The sequence below is a fragment of the Phyllostomus hastatus genome, unplaced genomic scaffold (genome assembly GCF_019186645.2).
Source record: "Phyllostomus hastatus isolate PE091 unplaced genomic scaffold, TTU_PhHast_1.1 phas_contig_29, whole genome shotgun sequence".
Classification (NCBI taxonomy): Eukaryota; Metazoa; Chordata; class Mammalia; order Chiroptera; family Phyllostomidae; genus Phyllostomus; species Phyllostomus hastatus.
The window spans coordinates 26,675,889-26,695,374 of record NW_025333835.1 but is presented as its reverse complement, the minus strand read 5'-3'; the positions used below and the strand labels follow the sequence as shown (position 1 = coordinate 26,695,374).

The window sequence follows — 19,486 nt, the reverse complement described above, 5'->3', positions numbered from 1 at the left end:
AGGAGGAGGATGGGGTTGCAGGGTTACTAGAGGGCACGGTTTCCAGTCACTTTGCTGTACATCTGAAACTGGTGTGAAACAGGAATGCATGTAAACTGGGGTTGAAAAATTAAATTAAATTAAAATTAATGTCTGAAACATTAAATTGATTTGATTTTAGCATAATTATTTCTTACTAACAAAGGAGAAGAATTCAGTGTTTGTTTCCAGGAGTATTTCTTTATTTGTGAATTATTTGGTCATATCCTTTGCTCACTTAATTTTGAGGTTCTGAAATGTCTATCTTACCAATTGTTGAACTCTGGATGATCTTTAAGTCATTTTTGCTTATAATATTTCTTCAGAATATTTGCCAGAATATCTATTTATACATATTAAAATCCATTTTCCCTATTTCTTCAAAACTCAGAGCCTTAAACTGCCTTCAAAGATTTTTTAACTCTTCAATTGTATTTTTCCAGCTTATTATTTTACTCTATATTTTATTGATATATGATAAGATTTAAAATTATTTATCCCAATACAAATTCTTTTGTATAAGAATGTATTTCCTGACCTTGCTGTCGCACTCATACATGCATTCATAAAGCAACCCATGATTATTAAGTACTGTGCCTCGCCGTGTTTTGCCATGTATTCTAATATTGGATTAGACTCTTCCACAGAAATTTTTATTTTTAAAATTTTTCTTATTTTTCTCATGCTCACTTGCCTATTATTCCATATAAATGTTAAAGTAATTCTTTTTCTGAGAACGTTAGACCAGATTTTACATGGCAATTAAATTAAAACTATAAATTAATTTTGACATCTATTACCTTATACAAAAACGTAGTTTATTATTCCATTTCTTAAATCTTACTCCTTACCGTTTTATTTTCCACATATAAAAATAAATTTCTCCCTGACCAGTGTGGCTCACTTGGTTGGGTGTCATGCCGCACAGCAAAAGGTCACCAGTTCGATTCCCCATGCAGGACACATGTCTGGGTTGCAGGGCACATGCAGGGCACATGTCTTATGTTTGGTCCCCGATGGGGCACATAAGAGAGGCAACCAGTCAATGTCTCTCTTGCATATCAGTGTTTCTCTCCCTCTCTTTCTCCCTCCCTTCCCCTCTCTCTAAAAATAAATAAACAAAATCTTCTTAAAAAATAAAAGTCCCACATGTTTCTCTACAGTAAACAATGTCCTAAACATTATCACTATTGCTGTGTTTCAGCTAATTTTCTGACTGATGACTGTTAGCAAATATAAAAATTCTAGACACTAAGTCTCTCATATGAGGCAATTACTATACTTTTAATTTAAGTGATGCATTACATATTTGCCCTTCTTACAGCATCCATTCCCTTTATTTAATCTACTCCTCATTGCTCTGACCAGAATTCCCCATGCTTTCGCCACTTCATGGCCAGCACACCCTTCTCCACATGTCCACCTGAGAGCCTTCACTGCCTCGAAAACCTACCTCAATGGCCTCCTGCGGATCGACTTTAGTATGAACTCTTTACATCGCATAAACTCAACACATACGTTACTGCCTCTTATTTTTAGTACACCATCACTCTTATCTATTTCTCAGAGGCCCCATCACTGAAATCTCACAAGTTCTCCTCTTAGCAATTTACATTTAGGACAAGAAAGCCCCATAGATGGGATATGAAGGTTCCTAAAACACATCATTTTTCTACCCTCAAGTGTGGGGCCACAATTTAAAAGGCTTCTACAAGATTTGCAATGAGTCTGTACAAGGTGACTCCCTTAACAGAAGTGAATTTTTAAATTAATGTTTTCCAATCTCAACTTCAGCTTGATATACTAGTCTTTTTTGAATGATGTTTTTACTGTATATAGACATAAAATTACAGGGGGAAAAAATTGACCATGAAGCTGAAAATGAAAGCTTACAGACCATCACCGTAAAACACTGCCATTAAAAAAAAAAAAAAAAGTTTAAATTTTTACCATTATTTTATGAACTTGAACATTTGTGTCTTTGTTTACCTACTGCTAAGTTAAGTATATATTACTTTAAGTGAGGAAAATAGTATTTATTGCTTAAATTTCCATGGCTGGCATACTGATCAGGGTCAATGTTACACTGGAGAGCTGTATGGAAGCCACTGACCTCAGGCGATTCAAAGCCAGACAGCGCTCGAAGGAAACACCTTCACCATCACACAGGAGCCTCTAGGCTTCACGGGGAGTACTGCATGGACACCACCAGCCCCACGAGTGCCCTTGTCGCTCCCTAAACAAGGACAGAGTGCTCCTGGCATAAATGAGAAGTGACACACTTCTCTATCTTGTCTGATGTCTTAAGACAATCATCTGAGTGTCTCACAGTCAATTCACAGGCGTATTTTTTAACATTTTTCTTCTACGAAATGCATCTTTAACAAAGAATTACGGCACTTTCAGGCAGATAGCGTAGTCCTAACATGCGGGTGTAAGTAGAAACAGGATTTCTCAAATAACAGGGGAATGTCTTGCCCTACTCTTTCCAAGCCGCCAGCCATGGAAAGAAGGCTGGCGACGGTGTGGGAAGAGTTTCCTCAGTAACTGAGCCGTGCGTTCGGAAGGCATAAAGCTTTGCGGCACCACTAGCCTGGGAAAGAGAGAAGATGTGGCCTTATTCCAAGGACAGGTTCGAAACACTGACTAACCAGAGACACACCCAGTAAGACTGCCTTCAAATACATCTTCTTACTTCATGAGAAAAACATTTTCATTTGAATATTTTCAAAATTGCCATCATAAGTACCTTGTCAATTATGAAATTACTAACTCGTGTCACTAGCTCAACATGCTAGTAAATATGCCTAGCAAAGAGATATCATTCTGCTAGAACCATAGAACAAAAGAAGATTGTGGATACTTATAGAGGGGCAAGTTGCAAATTTTAAAAATACATAGTAAGGTGGAATTCATGAACACTAATAGGCAATGAAGATCGGAGACATACTAATGAATGCTATTAATAAAATTCTTGGAAAATTATAATGAGCAGCTAAAATCAACTTATAGACTCTTGTCAATGCTTTCACTAATGAGACAAAACCCCAAACTGGATTTTGCTCCCGCCTCACCGTTCGGGAAAGCCGAGAGAGGCTGCCTGTGGAAGGCGCACGGCAAAGGAATTAGGACAGCAGACGGTAGCCAGACGGGTATTCTCTACCCTCCACTCCTCCGAGCCCAGTCAGTCAAACAAACTGAACTGCCACGTTAGTGGGGGATACGGGTTTCAGTAGTCAGATTAAAAGGCGATCAACGTCCGAAATACCCTCATGACCCAGATGCGCATCTCGTCTGGCATCTCAGTGCAGCGGCTGTGCCCAGTGCTGGCTATGGAAGTGTCGGTACCCAGTCAGGTGCATGGGAGATACAATAAGCTCACTTGTGCCAATGCGTCACTTTATTTCAGAATGCCAGCTCAAAAGGGTAAATTAAAGGGTAAAAGACTGCGGAAATTACTAAATAAAATAATAAAATTCTTCGGTGGTGATAATGAACTAAGATGCCTAGAGATTTTTAATAGGCAACAAGCAAACCCTATACTGCACAAGAATTGGTAACTTTTCTGGCAGTGAATCAACCAAACAAAAGTCAGCCTTGGCCTATAAGTCAATGAATCCATATTTTAAAAATATCTAATCATATTTCAGCTAAAACTCAAGATCTCTTATGGATAAAATAACCTCAAAAACATACAGTTGACAGTATCTACCATTAATTTAAAACTCTGGGCTTTACTACCAGGCTTCCAAACAACTGACTTTGCCTTCCTCACAGGCATTACAACTCAGGGGGGTGTGGCCCAACACCCAACAAAGAGGCCTGCCCACAGACCAGCCAGGAAAGCTTTCTTCAGTCACAGTTCCGCACAGAATATGGTTGCCTGGACTTCTTTCCCACCACTACACCTTTCAGATTAATATGCCTTCATTAACCAATGGCTATAAATGTGAGTCACAATGCAGAGAAAGATTATTTTAATACAAACATCATGCGGTACTTTGCTGTCCCTCAGAACCCGCAGCTGCTGATCGCCGCAGCTTGGCGCTTACTTACACTACTTTCGGGACACAGTCGTTTAGGAACACCGGGTACTAAACGGTTCGGTTAGACTGCTATGGTAATGCACCACACCCCACACTGGTGTTATTTCATTAGGAAACAAGCTAAGAATGACCTTTGGAAGTTGTGAATGAAAGCAACATTTAAAAAAATCATTGTATCTCTAAATATTCATCTGAATATTTGCTATCACCATTAAGGTACAACTTATATAATTATTTAACAGTACTGCTTGTGGTCAAAACAGTTTTTCATCAACTCTGAATATTGTTACTGATAACAGGCTGGATATAGTTTTCAGAAATCACTTCGAGTCACTCAGACCCCAGGCTGGCACATAAACTGTGTTTTAAATCGAAACAAAGTGTCACTATCAAATGTGTTTAATGGCCTGGATATGGAAGCAATGCTCCCAAAGGGGGGATTCCCTAAAACACGTTGTGAGTAACAGTTCATCACTGGTAGTACATAACCACAAAGAGACTTCCGTGACAAGATCCCCCATGTGGGTTAAATGCTCCCATACGTCTGAAAACAGCCCCACGCCCCACAGGCACACTTCCTACACAAACCCACCTGCCCCTCTCCAGCCCTGTGGGGCTGACCACTGACATCAAGGTTATTTGACTGTCAACCACTAAGTGAAACCGTCTATACCAGTGATTTCCGACCGGCGTGCTGCAGCCACTGCTATACTGTAAGACACACATGCATATGCTGCAAGAGTGTTTAAAATAGTCGATAATACCTGACTATTCAGTCAACACAACAATAGATAATACAACAGTAGACATCCAGTGTGGATGAGTCAGAATTATATTTTTTTTGGTCAAATAAGCAAAAACTATATTTTTTGGTGTTCCATGAGATGAAAAAGGCTGAAAATCACTGGTCCACACTGATAGCAAAGGCAGTTTTCAGATCACATGCATGTTTCTGATTGTCATTTCTGTCCCTCCGGCTTCTGACCACAAGAGAACACATTTAAATCATACAGTTTTCAAATCACCTGCTAAAGTTAGTTTAAACACTATTTGGCAACAACAGTTCTGAAGGTGACATCAGAACAGGTTAAGATACATCCCTTAAACTTTACCTGTGGCCCCTCTTCATGTGCCTGCCTTGTGACATACTAACTGGAGCCACATCAAAGTGACATTCTGTAGGTCACAAATGGTTGAGTCGGTGGACAGTTGATATGGCTCAACTTAATCATATTTCTCTAAAACAAAGAAATTTAAATGCCTATCGACAGAGCCGGTAAGACAGATTATTATCTATCTACATGGCCATCTTCCTAGCAACAACCTATATTTCTACAAAGTTTGACAGCTTATACAAACCTATTAAGTTGCACATGTTTCATGGAACTTTGCAACCCTGTGAAGGAGGCAGGTCAGATACCCTGAACTCCACTTCACAGGCGAGAAAATAAGGCTCCCATGTTAACTCACTTGCTCAAACGCCAAAAAGTAATGGAGCAAGGAATCAAACCCAGGCCTTTGACTCTATCTTTGCTGCAAACGACTGCCCCTTAGGAGGATAATCAAGATCATCTAAGTACAAGCACATGCACTCCCAGCGCTTACTTGTGGTCAGATTCCACGAATGCAATACCTATGTGGTAAGGATCGAGACTGGGATACTTCAGTGCTTTCAAAAATGTGAGTGCGTACTCAAGTACATTCTTATAATTTATCGGCTACTTCTGCAGCCTATACCCTCACCCCTCCATCCTTACATCCTGCCGGCCCCTCACCACAAAAGGTCACGTACCTGGCTAACTGTTCTACACGTCCATTGAGAAACAAACCATTACACTAAACATGCAATGTAGTCCTCATACTATCAATCATAGCATGAGACCATTTTACTTAAAGATACCCAAAGCCTGGGATGTGATTCTCAATAATATAGTAATTAAAAGAATGGCCCATGACTCAAACTGATAACGTAGTGACTCCACTTACAGCTTAAAGGGAAAATCCGCTACTGCCCACATTTGTTCTACAATCACCACTATTTATTGATGAAGGAAAAAAGTTTTCAATGAACTTCTAATCCTGGTAATTCTATACATTGGAATAATCAAAGTAAGTGATAGCTGCTGTGATGTAATAAGGTTTTCTCTTCAACCTCCCACCCCTACTGGTCCATCAAGCAATAACAGAATCTTCCTTGTTTATTAATTTGAAATAACACATAATTCCCCCAATACTATGTTTAGATACTAAGACCGATAACCCCTTCCTACTGTCTTGATACTTTGGGGTGTGGATTTGTACGGATCAAATCTCACTTTATTACTGAGAAAACATATCTATGGCCATGGCAGCCAAGGAGAGGGGAGTAAAGATACTTCATAACACACACACACTCTCTCTCTCTCTCTCTCTTTTGTTTTCAAATTATTTTTCAAATGCTTTAAATACTTACTCACACAGCAGAACACCATTCTCCAGAGAGGCTCGAAAATCCTTTGTTTCAAAATTCTTCTCAGTTACTTCCTGAAAGAGAAATTTGGATATTAATTTTTTTAAATCAGGGATAATATACAAGTCAAATTCAGTATCAGATTAATATGCATCTGATGTTATAATTTAAAAATGTGCATATATCAAAAGTTGTTCCATATGAAAAATTGCATGTGGTCTATTACAGAGAAAGAGGTTAACCACTGTCGTATGAAAAAATATAAACAGAAAAAAACCACAATGAGCATTTTCTATAATGTAACCATTTTATGGATAATGAAAGTTCGAAGATAAATTTTGACACACTTTCTGTAAAACTCCTGTGGGTGAGCTGTTCTACTAAGAGTAAAGTCAAATTAAAACATAAACTTGAAATACCAACTATATATGCACAGAATTAATTTTAATCCCATCCTTAAAGTTTCACTACATTAATTTTAATCCCTACCTTAAGTTTCACTACAAAGCTAAATAGCAGAGGACACAACTCTCCTTAAACATGTTCATGAAATGGCCCTGATTTGTGTCGAGAGCTATTTACAGAAACATCCCAGAGAGCAGACTGTTACAGACAGGCAAAAGACAGAGAAGGCAGATGGTAAAAACTTTAAGCAGACAATTCCCTACTTAAGGCTATTACATATGAACTGGAAAAATCTCCATGAGATTCTTTCTCTTGAGGGTAGAGTAGACGGGAAGGAAGGGGGTTCCGTAGAGGAAATAGCAGCAGAGAAAACAATGGAGAAAAACCTGCCCCCAAGAACAACTCTTGGGGTGGGGTCCCCAGCTAAGGGTGTGGGCAGGAGTCCTTGTTCCACCTGCCACTTCACAAGAAAATACAATCTTGAAAACAACCCATCTTAAATCCTAGGTGAGCTGCAGTGCCCGCCCAGTAAGTGCCCTGTCCTTGCCACCACTACCTTTACCATCCACCTGGAACCCTACAGGAGAGTGTGTCTCTGCATCTTTCCCACAATGTCCAACAAAGCTGTAGCTAGACCCACTGTCTGTTAACTGACAAAACCATGTAATTGTAGAATTAAAGTCACTTTCTCATAAGCTGGCTCTATAAATATGGACAGGAGCCGAGGCCAGGGGGTGATGCAGAAGGCAAGGTCAAGTGTAATAGAAGGTCCTCTTCTGCGCATAGCACCAGCCTGCAGAAGGGAGACACTGCTGCATGAATTCAGCATCCGCAGAGTCTCTGTTACAGGCGCTTAACCAAGATACTGGGTGGAGATCTTAAAAAAAAAGACAATTCTTCCCTCAAGAAGTTCACAGCCACATAAGTAAGACACGAAGTTTGAAAGCACAGTAAAGCCGAACAGAATGGCACCTTTGTGGAGGAGGTGACCTTGAGTGGCCCACAGACGGTCCCAGTAACCTGTGCAGCACAAAGTCTTCCCTTTCCCCCAAACAGTTCCAGTGCAAACTCAGGATGAGCACTGATCCCAACCAGAGAAACTCAGTACTATCTCATTCACCTGGGAACTGCTGTCCAAGCCAAAGAGCATAAACAGTCCCAGGAACATCAAAGCACGTATTGAAGCCTATCTTCTCTAAACACAAGCAAGCCACTCAAAGCCAACACTTAACTGTCCTCCAGTGAAACAATCTAGCAATTATGTCCCCAAATCAATGCAGATCAGTAAGAGTGGTTTAGAAGAAAATCAGACCATGCCCTGCAAACACGCAGAGAGCACCAATGAGGACCAGCCAACATTCCTGGACCGGCCAGTCAAGAGGGCAGATTTGTACCAAGTGATGCAGTAAAAAGAGATAAGGCCCAACTCAGACAAAACTACATTCGAATCCCACTTTAATTACCTAACACCTCTGTGATCTTAAGCAAGTTAAATAACCTTTCTGAACTCCAGTCTACTCATCTGAGGCAGAAACAGCACCTGTTGGGAACCACCCTGCCTGGTTTCAGAAGCTGTAACCCCCACCAAGGCTAAGGCTGAGGGAGTGACCTTGGACTGTAAGCCACCAAGGAGACAAAAGCTTATCTCCCTGGTAGGAGAGCCGCTTCTGCTCCTTTTACTTCATCCATAACTGGCCCCCCATGCTTGGTCAGTCAGCCAATGACAGATAAGATTCCCCAAGGGGGGAACAACTTAAGACAGGCACGATCACATGGGAGGCCCCCAAGGAAGGACTTTGGGGGCTACAGCAAAAGGGGGTGACGGACCCTCGCCCCTCGGCTTTGACAAAGTCTGAGTCCTCATTGTCTGTGAGAAGTCTCCTAATCTCTTGGCTGCCTTACTTCCCTTGCTCCACCTAAGCCTGAAACAATGACAAGGTGGTGCAGCCCTGTGCTGGAAAGGGCAGGTTCCCCAGGCAATCAGGCCTGAAAAAGAATCTGTAAAATCCTGTGAAACCTGCTTTGTTTAGAATGCTCTCAATTAAATGATAAGGGTCCAAGCAAGAAGTAAGTTTGTTCCTCAAAGTTTTACAGCTCTTTAGCTATCTGACCCTGACTCAAAATAGGCCCTCAGAGTTCTTTGTTATCTATTGTTTGGTTCTTACTGCCTGGCAATGATTAATGAGCTTTATCTGTATTCTTGTGCAAATGAACCCAATAAAAGCCCATTGAGGAACCAGCTCCCGGTCCTTCTCCTTTGAGAGATTGGCCACCTTTCCTCCCCAAGAAGATCATGTCTTGGTAGACATATTCTCATCTGTGGAGGCTGGGGAGGCCCTGCAGGCAGATCCCCCCCACAAGCACCTACTTAAGAGCTTGTAATGGCCAAGAGGCTGTGCAGTGGAATACCCAAGGGTCGTTAATAGCAGCATGTGCTTAACCTCATCCATTCACTGACTTCAAGTTAACACTCTGACAACACACTCTGATAATTAGCCCTCAAAGGAATACCTCTGCACCATATGGGAAAAATTGAGTTATATTACATTAACTAATAAAATAGAAATAATGGGATATACAGAGCTATTCAGAAAACCCAACTACCCAGAAAGTTTCATTTCTCCCCAAAAAACTATAGAAAGACAAAGTCACAGTAGATTTCAGGCTACCCTCCTCCAGATATCAAACTGTTAATCTACTCTTATACACATATACTTACCTAAATCTAAATAATTATGATATAACACCAGGCCCTATTTATCTGTTTACAAAGAAGACTATAAAAAGTAAACAAAGAGTTTTAAATAATAGGCTGTATTTTGAGAACATGGGGATCTGGCATGCTCTGTACAGCACTGAAGGTTGTATGAAATGATAAAACAGCCCTGGCTGGTGTAGCTCAGTGGATTGAGTGCTTTGTACAAAGTTACTCTTTGTAAACCAAAGAGTCGCTGGTTTGATTCCCAGTCAGGGCACATGGCTGGGTTGCAGGCCAGGTCCCCAATTGGTGGCGTGTGAGAGGCAACCACACATTGATGTTTCTCTCCCTCTCTTTCTCCCTCCTTTTCTCCCTCTTTCTAACAATAAATAAATAAATAAAAATCTTAAAAAGAAAGAAATTTTGTTTAAAAAATAAAATAAAATGATAAAACAATCCCAGAAGGCAATTTGTGACACGTATCTGCAGGATTAAAATGAGTCCTTTCAGACACACTATGTGCAGACCTAGGAATTTACACTAAGAAAACAAGACAAGGACACAAAGCCATAAGTGGAGGAACTGCTTCTCAGCATTATGTATAACAGCAACAATTACAAACCTTCCGAATGTCCAGCAATAAGAAGTTGATTATGTTATGATATAACCATAAAACAGAAAACTACATGAATTTAAACTCATGTCATGAAAGGTTTGCTTGTAAAGAATCCTTAATATATTAATTAAAAAGCAATTTATGAAATAACACATGAGTATGACTTCAATTACTATAACTCTATAAATATGTATTATATAAATATGAAATATAGTAATAATTTCTAAGTGATAGAATTATAGCTAATTTTAATGTTTATATTTTTACTATTCTTTTCTGTAACAACCACAGGTGTTTCTTGTGTCATGGATATACAAATTAATATTTTTTAAAAAACAACATTCAAAAGAGATTAGAATCGCCCAGATTTAGGTCAATTTCCTGTTATCTCCTACATCTAAAGAATAAAGGAATAGGGAGGTACCATTTTTTATGCTAGGTGATTTTTCTCAATATCTATAAAAATCCACACAATCCTTAAATTTAATAATCTTTATTATTCTCCTGTCACCAGTAAGAAGATGGAGGCTCAGAAAGTTGAACTTTCTAGAAAGTTACGGAACCATTCACGTGCGACAGGAAAATCCTAAAGCACTTTACAAGTACGCAGTAAGGTGGTCTCAACTGCATCAACTATGTAAAAACTAAAGTAAGTAAGTAAGTAAATAAACCGTCTTTAATCTGTATTTAGGTTTTCTTTTTTAAACCTAAATTAGTGTATTTTACCATGCAATATGCCTTCAAAAATAACCCCTCACTGTTGAGGGTATAAAACGGTAACTCGGTAAATAAAAACGCTCCATTGAGTTCTCTCCATTTTTACAAAGAGACGTGTGTCTTCGTGCACAGTGACCACGTGTGCCTGTGAAGGGGAGGGAGAGGCAGGGTATGGCCCGCTCAACTTCAGGAAAACGAAAAATTCTCTTAAAAAGTTTTAAGAGTTTCTCTGGACGTTTTCATGAACATTAAAAAATGCTCATACTGTATGTACTAGCTACCTCAACCTCAGTAAGTCAAAACAACTGATGGTAAAACGAAATTCTCAATTAGCAATTTATAGAGCCACACAGATGTCAACTCACCTAAGACCCCTCCTAAGGCACTAAGGCAAAAATGGTTTTCCATAAGTTTTAAACCAAAAAAGAAAGCCTGAATTTATAGCAGGGCTTGTCAGTCTGTAGCGGCTGCCTGGGCCACATTCCACAAGAAACAGACTGCATGGCACGAACAATTACTGGGTGAGGACAGGCCCGGGGTGTAGAGCCTGTGGATCTGGGCTGTGCCACTTCCGACCTGTAAGTCTGAACAAGATGCTCAACCTCTTAATTCTTCCGTCTGTGCGACGGCATGCCAGGCACCTATCGCACTGAGTTACTCTGGGAATTGAATGAGGCAGTGCACACGAAGCAGTCAGCACTTGCCAGACGCGGAAGGAGCACTGGCAAATGTTAGCTGGTATAACTAGCTGTCACTCTCCATCTGTAGAACGAAGATAAAAGTTTCATCTTCACAAAATCTGTGTTGCCAGATGTAACATCTTTTACTTAAAAGAAGAAACTGAGTTCCCAGATTACACCAAAGTTCACTAGACGACCTTCTATTTCCTAGAAACTATAAAAATTATAAAGACCTATAAAGGACCTCAAAACAAAGGGAAGACAGTTTGTTCAAAAAAAATCTAAATCATGCTTTAAAAGATGAACCTATCCTGACTTTAAAGAATTCAGTGTGCTGAATGAAATGCCACAATTTTGAAAGAATAAGTGTTTGCCTACCAATTCTAATCTAAGAACCACTCACTGCATTTTTCAGTCATTCTAAACCTTAATCATTAGAGAGTTATTTGCGTTGTGAAGCAATGAGGCTGTGAGTCACAGGAACGCGAGATCACGTGTCGCCCACCTGAGTTAGCAAAAGTCAACACTGACAGGAGGAATCACTATGTAGTCAAAGCCACACCTTGCCTTCTATAAACACTTGGGAGTTGTTCCTCTTCCTTGACCCTTTCCATCTTTTTTTTAGATTTTGTTTATTTTATTTTTTAGAGAGGGGAAGGGAGAGAGATAGGGAGAGAAACATCAATGTGTGGTTGCTTCTCATGCACCCGCTACTGGGGATCTGGCCCACAACCCAGGCATGTGTCCTGACTAGGAATCGAACCAGTGACCCTTTGATTCACAGGCCGGCACTCAAATCACTGAGCCACACCAGCCAGGGCCCTTTCTGTATTTTTTAATACAGTTAAATAAAACGATTACCACCTGACATAACCTGAGAGGTTATCAGACGAGAAGACCTGTGATTTGATCCTGGACCCATCCCACTCTGTGCACTTCTGGTAAGCCGCTGCTCCATCCCCTAATTTTAAAGGGACAGAAATATTTGCTCTCCCAACTTCACAGTGCACAAATGACAGGTGAAAATATGTGACCCCTCTAAAAAAAAAAAGAAAAGAAAGACTACAGGCTATATAGTTGAGGCTAGTGCTTCTTGCAGCCCTGTGTCCTTGGGTGCCACGGCATCATCCTGTTGGCAGAAAAGCTGAGGCCACAGGGCCACAGCTCTCCCTGTGAAGTGATAATTACTCTCCCAGGCATATTCAGGGCGGGGCAGCGTGCCGAAAACATGCACAAACGTGGCTGTCCAACCCGTCCTACCACCTGTAGCCTCCAGAGAAGCCCTGGATACGAGGCTTTCAAAAGGCATAGTTTGTGGGAGAAAATATCTGTCAGCTAAATATATAGGCAATAAATGCCAAGTCCGCAAGTTTCAAAAGAGCCGTTTCTTTTCCTATGAGATGTATTAATTTAATAAACAAATGGGACTTATCTTCACATGCTTTGCTCTTTTGTTTATGGTTTTATTTTAATCCTCTCACTGGATGAGATTTCCCACCAACATAAGCAGCAAGTTTCTCTAAAGCCGCATCTCTCAGTTCCAGTTCTGACCGCGTAATCCACATGATTTAAATCCCAAACATTCTGGGAACGTCTCAAAGACCACTTCATACCAGACAGGTTATCAGCAAACCGCCCACAATGCAAGTCAGCGGGCGCTCGTCCTGTTTAAATTGTTCAGTTCCTGTGAAGCAGCCATGTTAAAGACACCTGGAACCCCAAAGGCACTCCCTACCGTGGTTTTGTGCGAATCACAGTGCCAAACCAGGTGCTGTTTGAGCTAGTTTTCAAAGAGACGTTTGCTGACAAAGCCTAGGCGATGAGCTTCCACTGGGCTCACAGTTGATTCCAAATGAAGATCCTTATTCACTGATTGATCGGCTACTAGATCAAGATTATTTAAGATACACACATAGCATCATCGTCGCGCCAATCACTTTGACATAAGTAATGCAAAACAAACAAGCAAAAAACAGAACATGCACCATCAGAAGCCACTATGCAGCAGAGGTACCTTGCCATGAAAGGATTCACAACAGGTGGGTCTGCCTTGATTTTCCATCCAAGGAGATAACTGAGTGTTCCCGTTGAATGAAAGAGGCATTGTTTCTACAGCAGGAAGCCCCAGGCAGTACCCATCGGGGCCCTGCCTTGCTTTTCCCTCAGTCTCTAAAACTGTCCATGAGTTAAAAACACCCCTGTCTCCTTCCTTCCACTACACTTCAATTTTGAAGCAACCATTCTGTGATCCCCGTGGCTCACAAAACAGGACCCGTGCCCACAAGATATCTATGTCACTGTTTGTGACGCAGTGGCTCTGACAGGTCTCCTTGACCACACAGGCTAAACCGCTAGATGAAAGGCAAACACAATTTAAATAGAACAAATGTCTACCTCCTAGCGCTTTCCTTTCCTAGAGTAAAATAACTGAAAAAGTTACTAAGCATGTCAGAGAAGCCAATTCTTCCCAGAAGAATGGGCTAAAGATTAAAAATTAAAAAAAAGGAACTTGGAGTCAGAGAAGCCAAAACGAAAGCTTCGGACTCCTTCCTTGTGTGACAGGCACCACGTCTCCTCACCCCTCCAGGCCTCAGTTTCCGAGTTTCCGAGGCTGTGACCCAGGGACTCAGGCAATGACGACCAACGCCCACTCCTGGCTCGTGCACAAGCTTCTTCCATCTTCACAGCAACCCTGTGTGGTGGGCGCTCTCACCCACGCACATGTGGGGAAACTGGGTTGCAGTCCAGCTGTTGGAGCTCAGACCCGGGTGCATAAGCAGCCCCCCATGTAACCAGTACCGAGAACCCAGTGAAAGTGTCTGTGAAAGCACTGAGCGAACTTCACAGGCACATTAGCCACCAGCTCCCTGCACTCCTGGCCTTCCCAGCCCACGCTGCATACTGTTGAAGGTGGGAAGTCTTACCCAACTTCTAATTAGCTAAAAGATGGCATCCACATACTGATCACTTATGAAGCTAAGTAATCTTCCTAAGATACATGCACTACAAGGATTTAACCAAGGGGGAAAAAGACAAAACCGATGGTTAAATTTCAGGTGTGTGAGGGGAGGAAGGACTGGTTGTGCTCTGACGGAGGAACATCCCTCCGCTCCTGAGAGCACTTCGCTAAAGTGGTCTCCTGCTGCACGGAGGGGGTTCATCCTCGTTTGCTCCGGGGCCCGACAACAAAAACACGTGAGAGCCGTGGACACTTTGGCACCCTAGTTATGCACCTTTCCAAAAGTGGGTGTTCTTGGATGGAACTTCAAAGGGAAGCGCTTGTCACTACTATTGACTAGCTACGTGAAAGTTTTTCCAGACTAAAGGACATATTAAAACATAACTTTCCATTCAAATAATCTATCTTAATTTTACAGAGAATACTAAGAAAGTATTCATTTATTCACTCATTCCAAAATCATGTAATAAAAAATGGTTATGCACATACCTGGCACGGGGTTTGGCACTAGCGATACGAAAAGTAAGATGTAGCAATGCTTGGAAATTCCTCTTTAAAACTCTAACCCTGTTTTGAAATGTGTGGTCAAAATGGCATTTTAAGCCCAGGCATCTCTAAAAAATGTGGTTAACCCTCGGAATAACAGCATGTCCTTTGTTGACTGGTACTGTATATTCAGCAAATAACATTGCTTTAAGTGGCATAATTCTCAAGTCACTGGCCTCTCTTAAAATCTGGCACGGTACTACACAATATCCCAGAGTATACCAGGACTACCTTTGCCAATACTAATATCACTTGATCGCAAACCCAAAGCCAACTCACAGTCTTCCAAGACAGTGGTAATCAGAATTGCACAGATCGCTGAATTCCAAATGGAATCCAAAAAGTCTCGTAAGTGGTCAAAAATCTAAACGCGCCTCCTGCACCACAGCCCCCTTGAGCCCTTTGTCCCTGTGTCTGGGGTGAGTTACTTCTCCCACTTCATCTTCTCTTGGAAAAGGCCCACAAGTCTCACAGTCGGGAAGGAAAAACAAAACCAGCAAAAAGCAAAGCTCCCAGTTGTGTATCTGGATAATTAAAAGCCCACTGTTTTTATAAGCATTCAAAATTCTCACTCACTCATCATTAGCTCAAATGTCAGCTGCACTCAGATTTGTGGGAGAGGGGTGTGCAAAAAAAAAAACAGGTTTTGAACCTAACTTCTGGTCCAGGAGAAGTAGCCACTTCCCTGTACCACTACCAACTTTTAGCTTACAGTCCCAAATAATTTTTTGCTAAACCACAATTATTAATAATGCAGAAATGAAACAACGGGAAAAAAGGAAACACAACAAGGGAAGAAAGGAAGATAATGCTCCAGGGTCAAAATGCAGGTTTCATCAGGATACGAACCCAAACCGGAGCCCTATTCGCAGCTAGTAAAGTTCCCTGAAAACATCACACACAAAAATGTGCTCAAGTTTTAAGCTATACTTTGTTTGGTTAACAATCACAAAAACTGCTTCTGGAGGGTGAAATATAAAGCACATTTTGTCCATAAACCCAGGTTCCTGCTCTAATTTATGCTGTTGCAGACAACAGGGAAAAATATTCCAAGGGGAAACAGTCTGGCAGAGGCCTTGCCTGGGCATAAACTATTGTTTCTTTCTAGATCTTCAATAACTAGCACACACGGCACAGGTAGATGTGAACCTCCATTATTGGGCTATTTTAAGTATAGTTCAAATGCTCAACATAATCATGGGTTCTCAAGAGTCAAGAGACGTCATTGTTTTTAGCAGAAATGTCTCACACATATTAGCAAGTCTCAACAATTACCTGCTTATCTCTCTGTGGATTATTGTGAGAGTCACCGCTGTGGGAAACATCCATTTCGGGAAGCGGCACGTCTGTGTCATAGGTGAGAGTCTCTGTTTATTTTACATGAACTTCAAATTGATAGCCACACCCCCGGTACCTCAGTGGTCCCACACTTTCCAGTGTCAGATCGGTAGTCAGGAATGGAGTTGGGGTGACCTGTGACAAAGGGGATCCCTAAATGATTCCTGATGGGTTCCCACTGCAGACTAACAGTGCCGTCCTTCTGGAGCCCACTCATCGACCTTCCTTCCACCCAACCATGAAGCGAGGTCATGAAGAGAGTTACAATTCTAATCCGAGGTATGTACCCAAAAGAAATAAAAACACATGCCCTCACAAAAATTTGTACATGCACGTCCCTAGCAGTATTATTCACATTAGCCAAAAAAAAATAATAAATAGCCCAAATGTTCATTCACTGATGAATAACTAGAAGTATGGTATAACCATACAACGGAATAGCATTCAGCCATAAAATGGAATGAAGTAATGATACATGTTACAACATGGATGAAACTTGAAAACATGAGGTTAAGTGAAAGAAGCCAGAAGTAAAAGACCACATATTGTACAATGTAATTCCATTTACGTGAAATGTCCAGAACAGACAAGTCCCTAGAAACAGAAAGTAGATTTGTGGTTTCCAGGGGTTAGAGAAAGGGAAGAATGGGGAGTGACCGCTGAGTGGCGTAGAGAGTCTTCTGAGGTGATAAAAATGCTGTGAAGTTAGAACGCGGTGACGGTTGCACAAGGCTGGGAGTGCACCGAGAGCCAGCGTGCTGCACGCTGTGAAAGAGTGAACTGGGTGGTATGTGAACTGTATCTCAATAAATATGTTCTAAAAAAACTCAGTGGATGGTGTACTTAGAAACTCGTGCACTTTATTCAAATTCAATGCAAATGGCTTTTTAAAAGATAGCTCTGCAAAAGGCCTGAAAATAGCATCTCATACCCCATACATGGAAGAAGTTGAACATGAGTTGAGCCATTAAAGTAATTTCTGTACTCGATGTACCTCCCTTAAAAAGTTATCTATCATTTTATAGGGATAGACCTAAATTGGAGAAGTGAAATTTCCAGCCCTTCTTCCTCACACACAGGAATGTTTTAATATTAAATTATAATATTTCCTTTTATATATTTGGATCTACTTTGGTTTTAAATGTGTTACCTTTGCATCATATCTAAATAATCAACACTAAGTTTTCTGAAGTACATTTATGGCCTTTTTTCAAAATTCACTTTACTTAAATGTTTTCAAAGCAGAAAACACTTATGGTGTAACAAAGTAGGCCACAAGATTATGGGCATATGGCATCTGCCCATTAACTCCTGCTCTAAATGAATTACAGTCCCAAGAACAGAAAGGTTAAGAAATTGGTTTTGCTAAAGCAACTTACAGTAACAAAGTTTCTCCTAAATTCTTTCTCGTGCCTAAATAGATTTCAGCAAAGCTTCTAGTTTATTTATCTCAAAAGTAGATAAGCTGATAGCTCCACAACATATCTAATGATTCGTTTGAAAGATCCTTGGCTGAATAATTTTACTTCTCTTTACTGAAATTGTTTGTTTCAAATAAAAGTTGAAGCACAGAGAGCAATTTTTTTAACACTATCCTGGCATTCTGAGATGTAAAAACATACGTTTGCATCTTCTCAGGATAACAGAGGGAGGACTCCGCCCACTGAATGAATGAGTTCTTGTTCCCCAGGTAAGTACTGGTGACCTTGAGAAGTCACCTTCAGAAAGTCCGCCTGACCTGGCTCAAGCAGTGCTGATGGCTCCCTCCGCCCACACCGCGCCTTGCACTTGGGTCCACCCACGGTGTTCACATCGCAGCGTGGCCTGTGTGTGTTCTCATTCCTGCCCCACCCCCCACTGGCCGAACTTCCTAAAGGCGATTTCACAGTTCTCAGGCTGACTCCAACCTGTGGGCGTGCTTCGTTTGGTCAACACAGCATGCTGAAGTTGGGAAATACTTCGTGTAAAACGAAGATCTGGAGCGCTAGCTTCTCCTTTTAGAAAAGAAATGCTCTGGCAACACTGGGCGTGCATCACCTCAGAGCCACGGCCGCTGCCCTGGAGTCCAAGACCGGCTGCTCGGGAGGGAAGAGCCTATCCACGCAGCGACAGGCCTATCCCACCCACCGGACTGGCCCTGGCAGGCACATTGGCTTGCAAGTATGGGCGTTTCTTCCTTGTACTCTCAAGGCCTAGCACGACTCCTGCCCTTGGGAAGGACTGTCACTAGTAGACTCAGAATTCAGTGCGTGGAAAAATCACCTGCAGTGTCTGGGAGCAGTCAAGGTCCCAGGCCTGCCTCTAAGAGATCCCGACTCGAAACCCTGGGCTGGCACCATTGTCCAGGAGCACCCTCACTGAGTAGTCTTGCCAAGAACAGTGTCAGATAAACACTGTTCTCGTGTTAGGTACCTAGGGCTCTTAGGAATCTTGACTTCATTAAAAGAAGAAGAATTCGGACGAAATCATTACCCATCTCCTCACAGGGCCAAATGCTTTGGTTCTTTATTGGAAGGCTAAGGAAACCAAGCAGAAATCAGCCCCCATGCTGCTGCCACCTGCTGTCAGTTCCTGCTATTGCATGCACTGCACCAACTATAGCCCAAGGGCAGCTGTCTTCTATTTTTAATGGCTACAACCAGGAACAGCAAAAAAAAAAAAAGCAAAACAGCTTAAAAACACAATAGCATGCCACATTTGGTGAGATGGAAAAACAGAAATATCTTACAATTGTATTTGTCACCTCCACCCCAATAAAGCTGAATGTTAAAAGGAACACCAGCCGTCTGCCACCTCATTAATGCTGCAGGAGCTTCTAATGCGCTCCTAGAACACTGGTTTTCCTAACTAGACCACACGAATAGGTCCCGAGACTTTCTGTGAAAAGATATGTGCAATAAAATATACAATCTTTTTTATCGTAGATTTGGGACTCACTACATGGCACGACTTTCTACCATAATACAATAAATTGCTCCAAACTGAAATAATCTGCATTTCTGGAGAAAGTCAGC

General features: G+C 41.4%; 1 protein-coding gene across 2 annotated transcripts in view; it reads right to left on the bottom strand.

The window, feature by feature from the left end:
- Positions 1-19,486, bottom strand: part of LMO7 (LIM domain 7) — a 218,459-nt gene that overhangs the window by 142,574 nt on the left and 56,399 nt on the right. For both annotated transcript variants that reach the window (XM_045838967.1, XM_045838969.1), the window contains one exon: positions 6,517-6,587. In XM_045838967.1, coding sequence (XP_045694923.1) covers positions 6,517-6,587 — 71 coding nt within the window. The remainder of the gene's footprint in view (positions 1-6,516; positions 6,588-19,486) is intronic.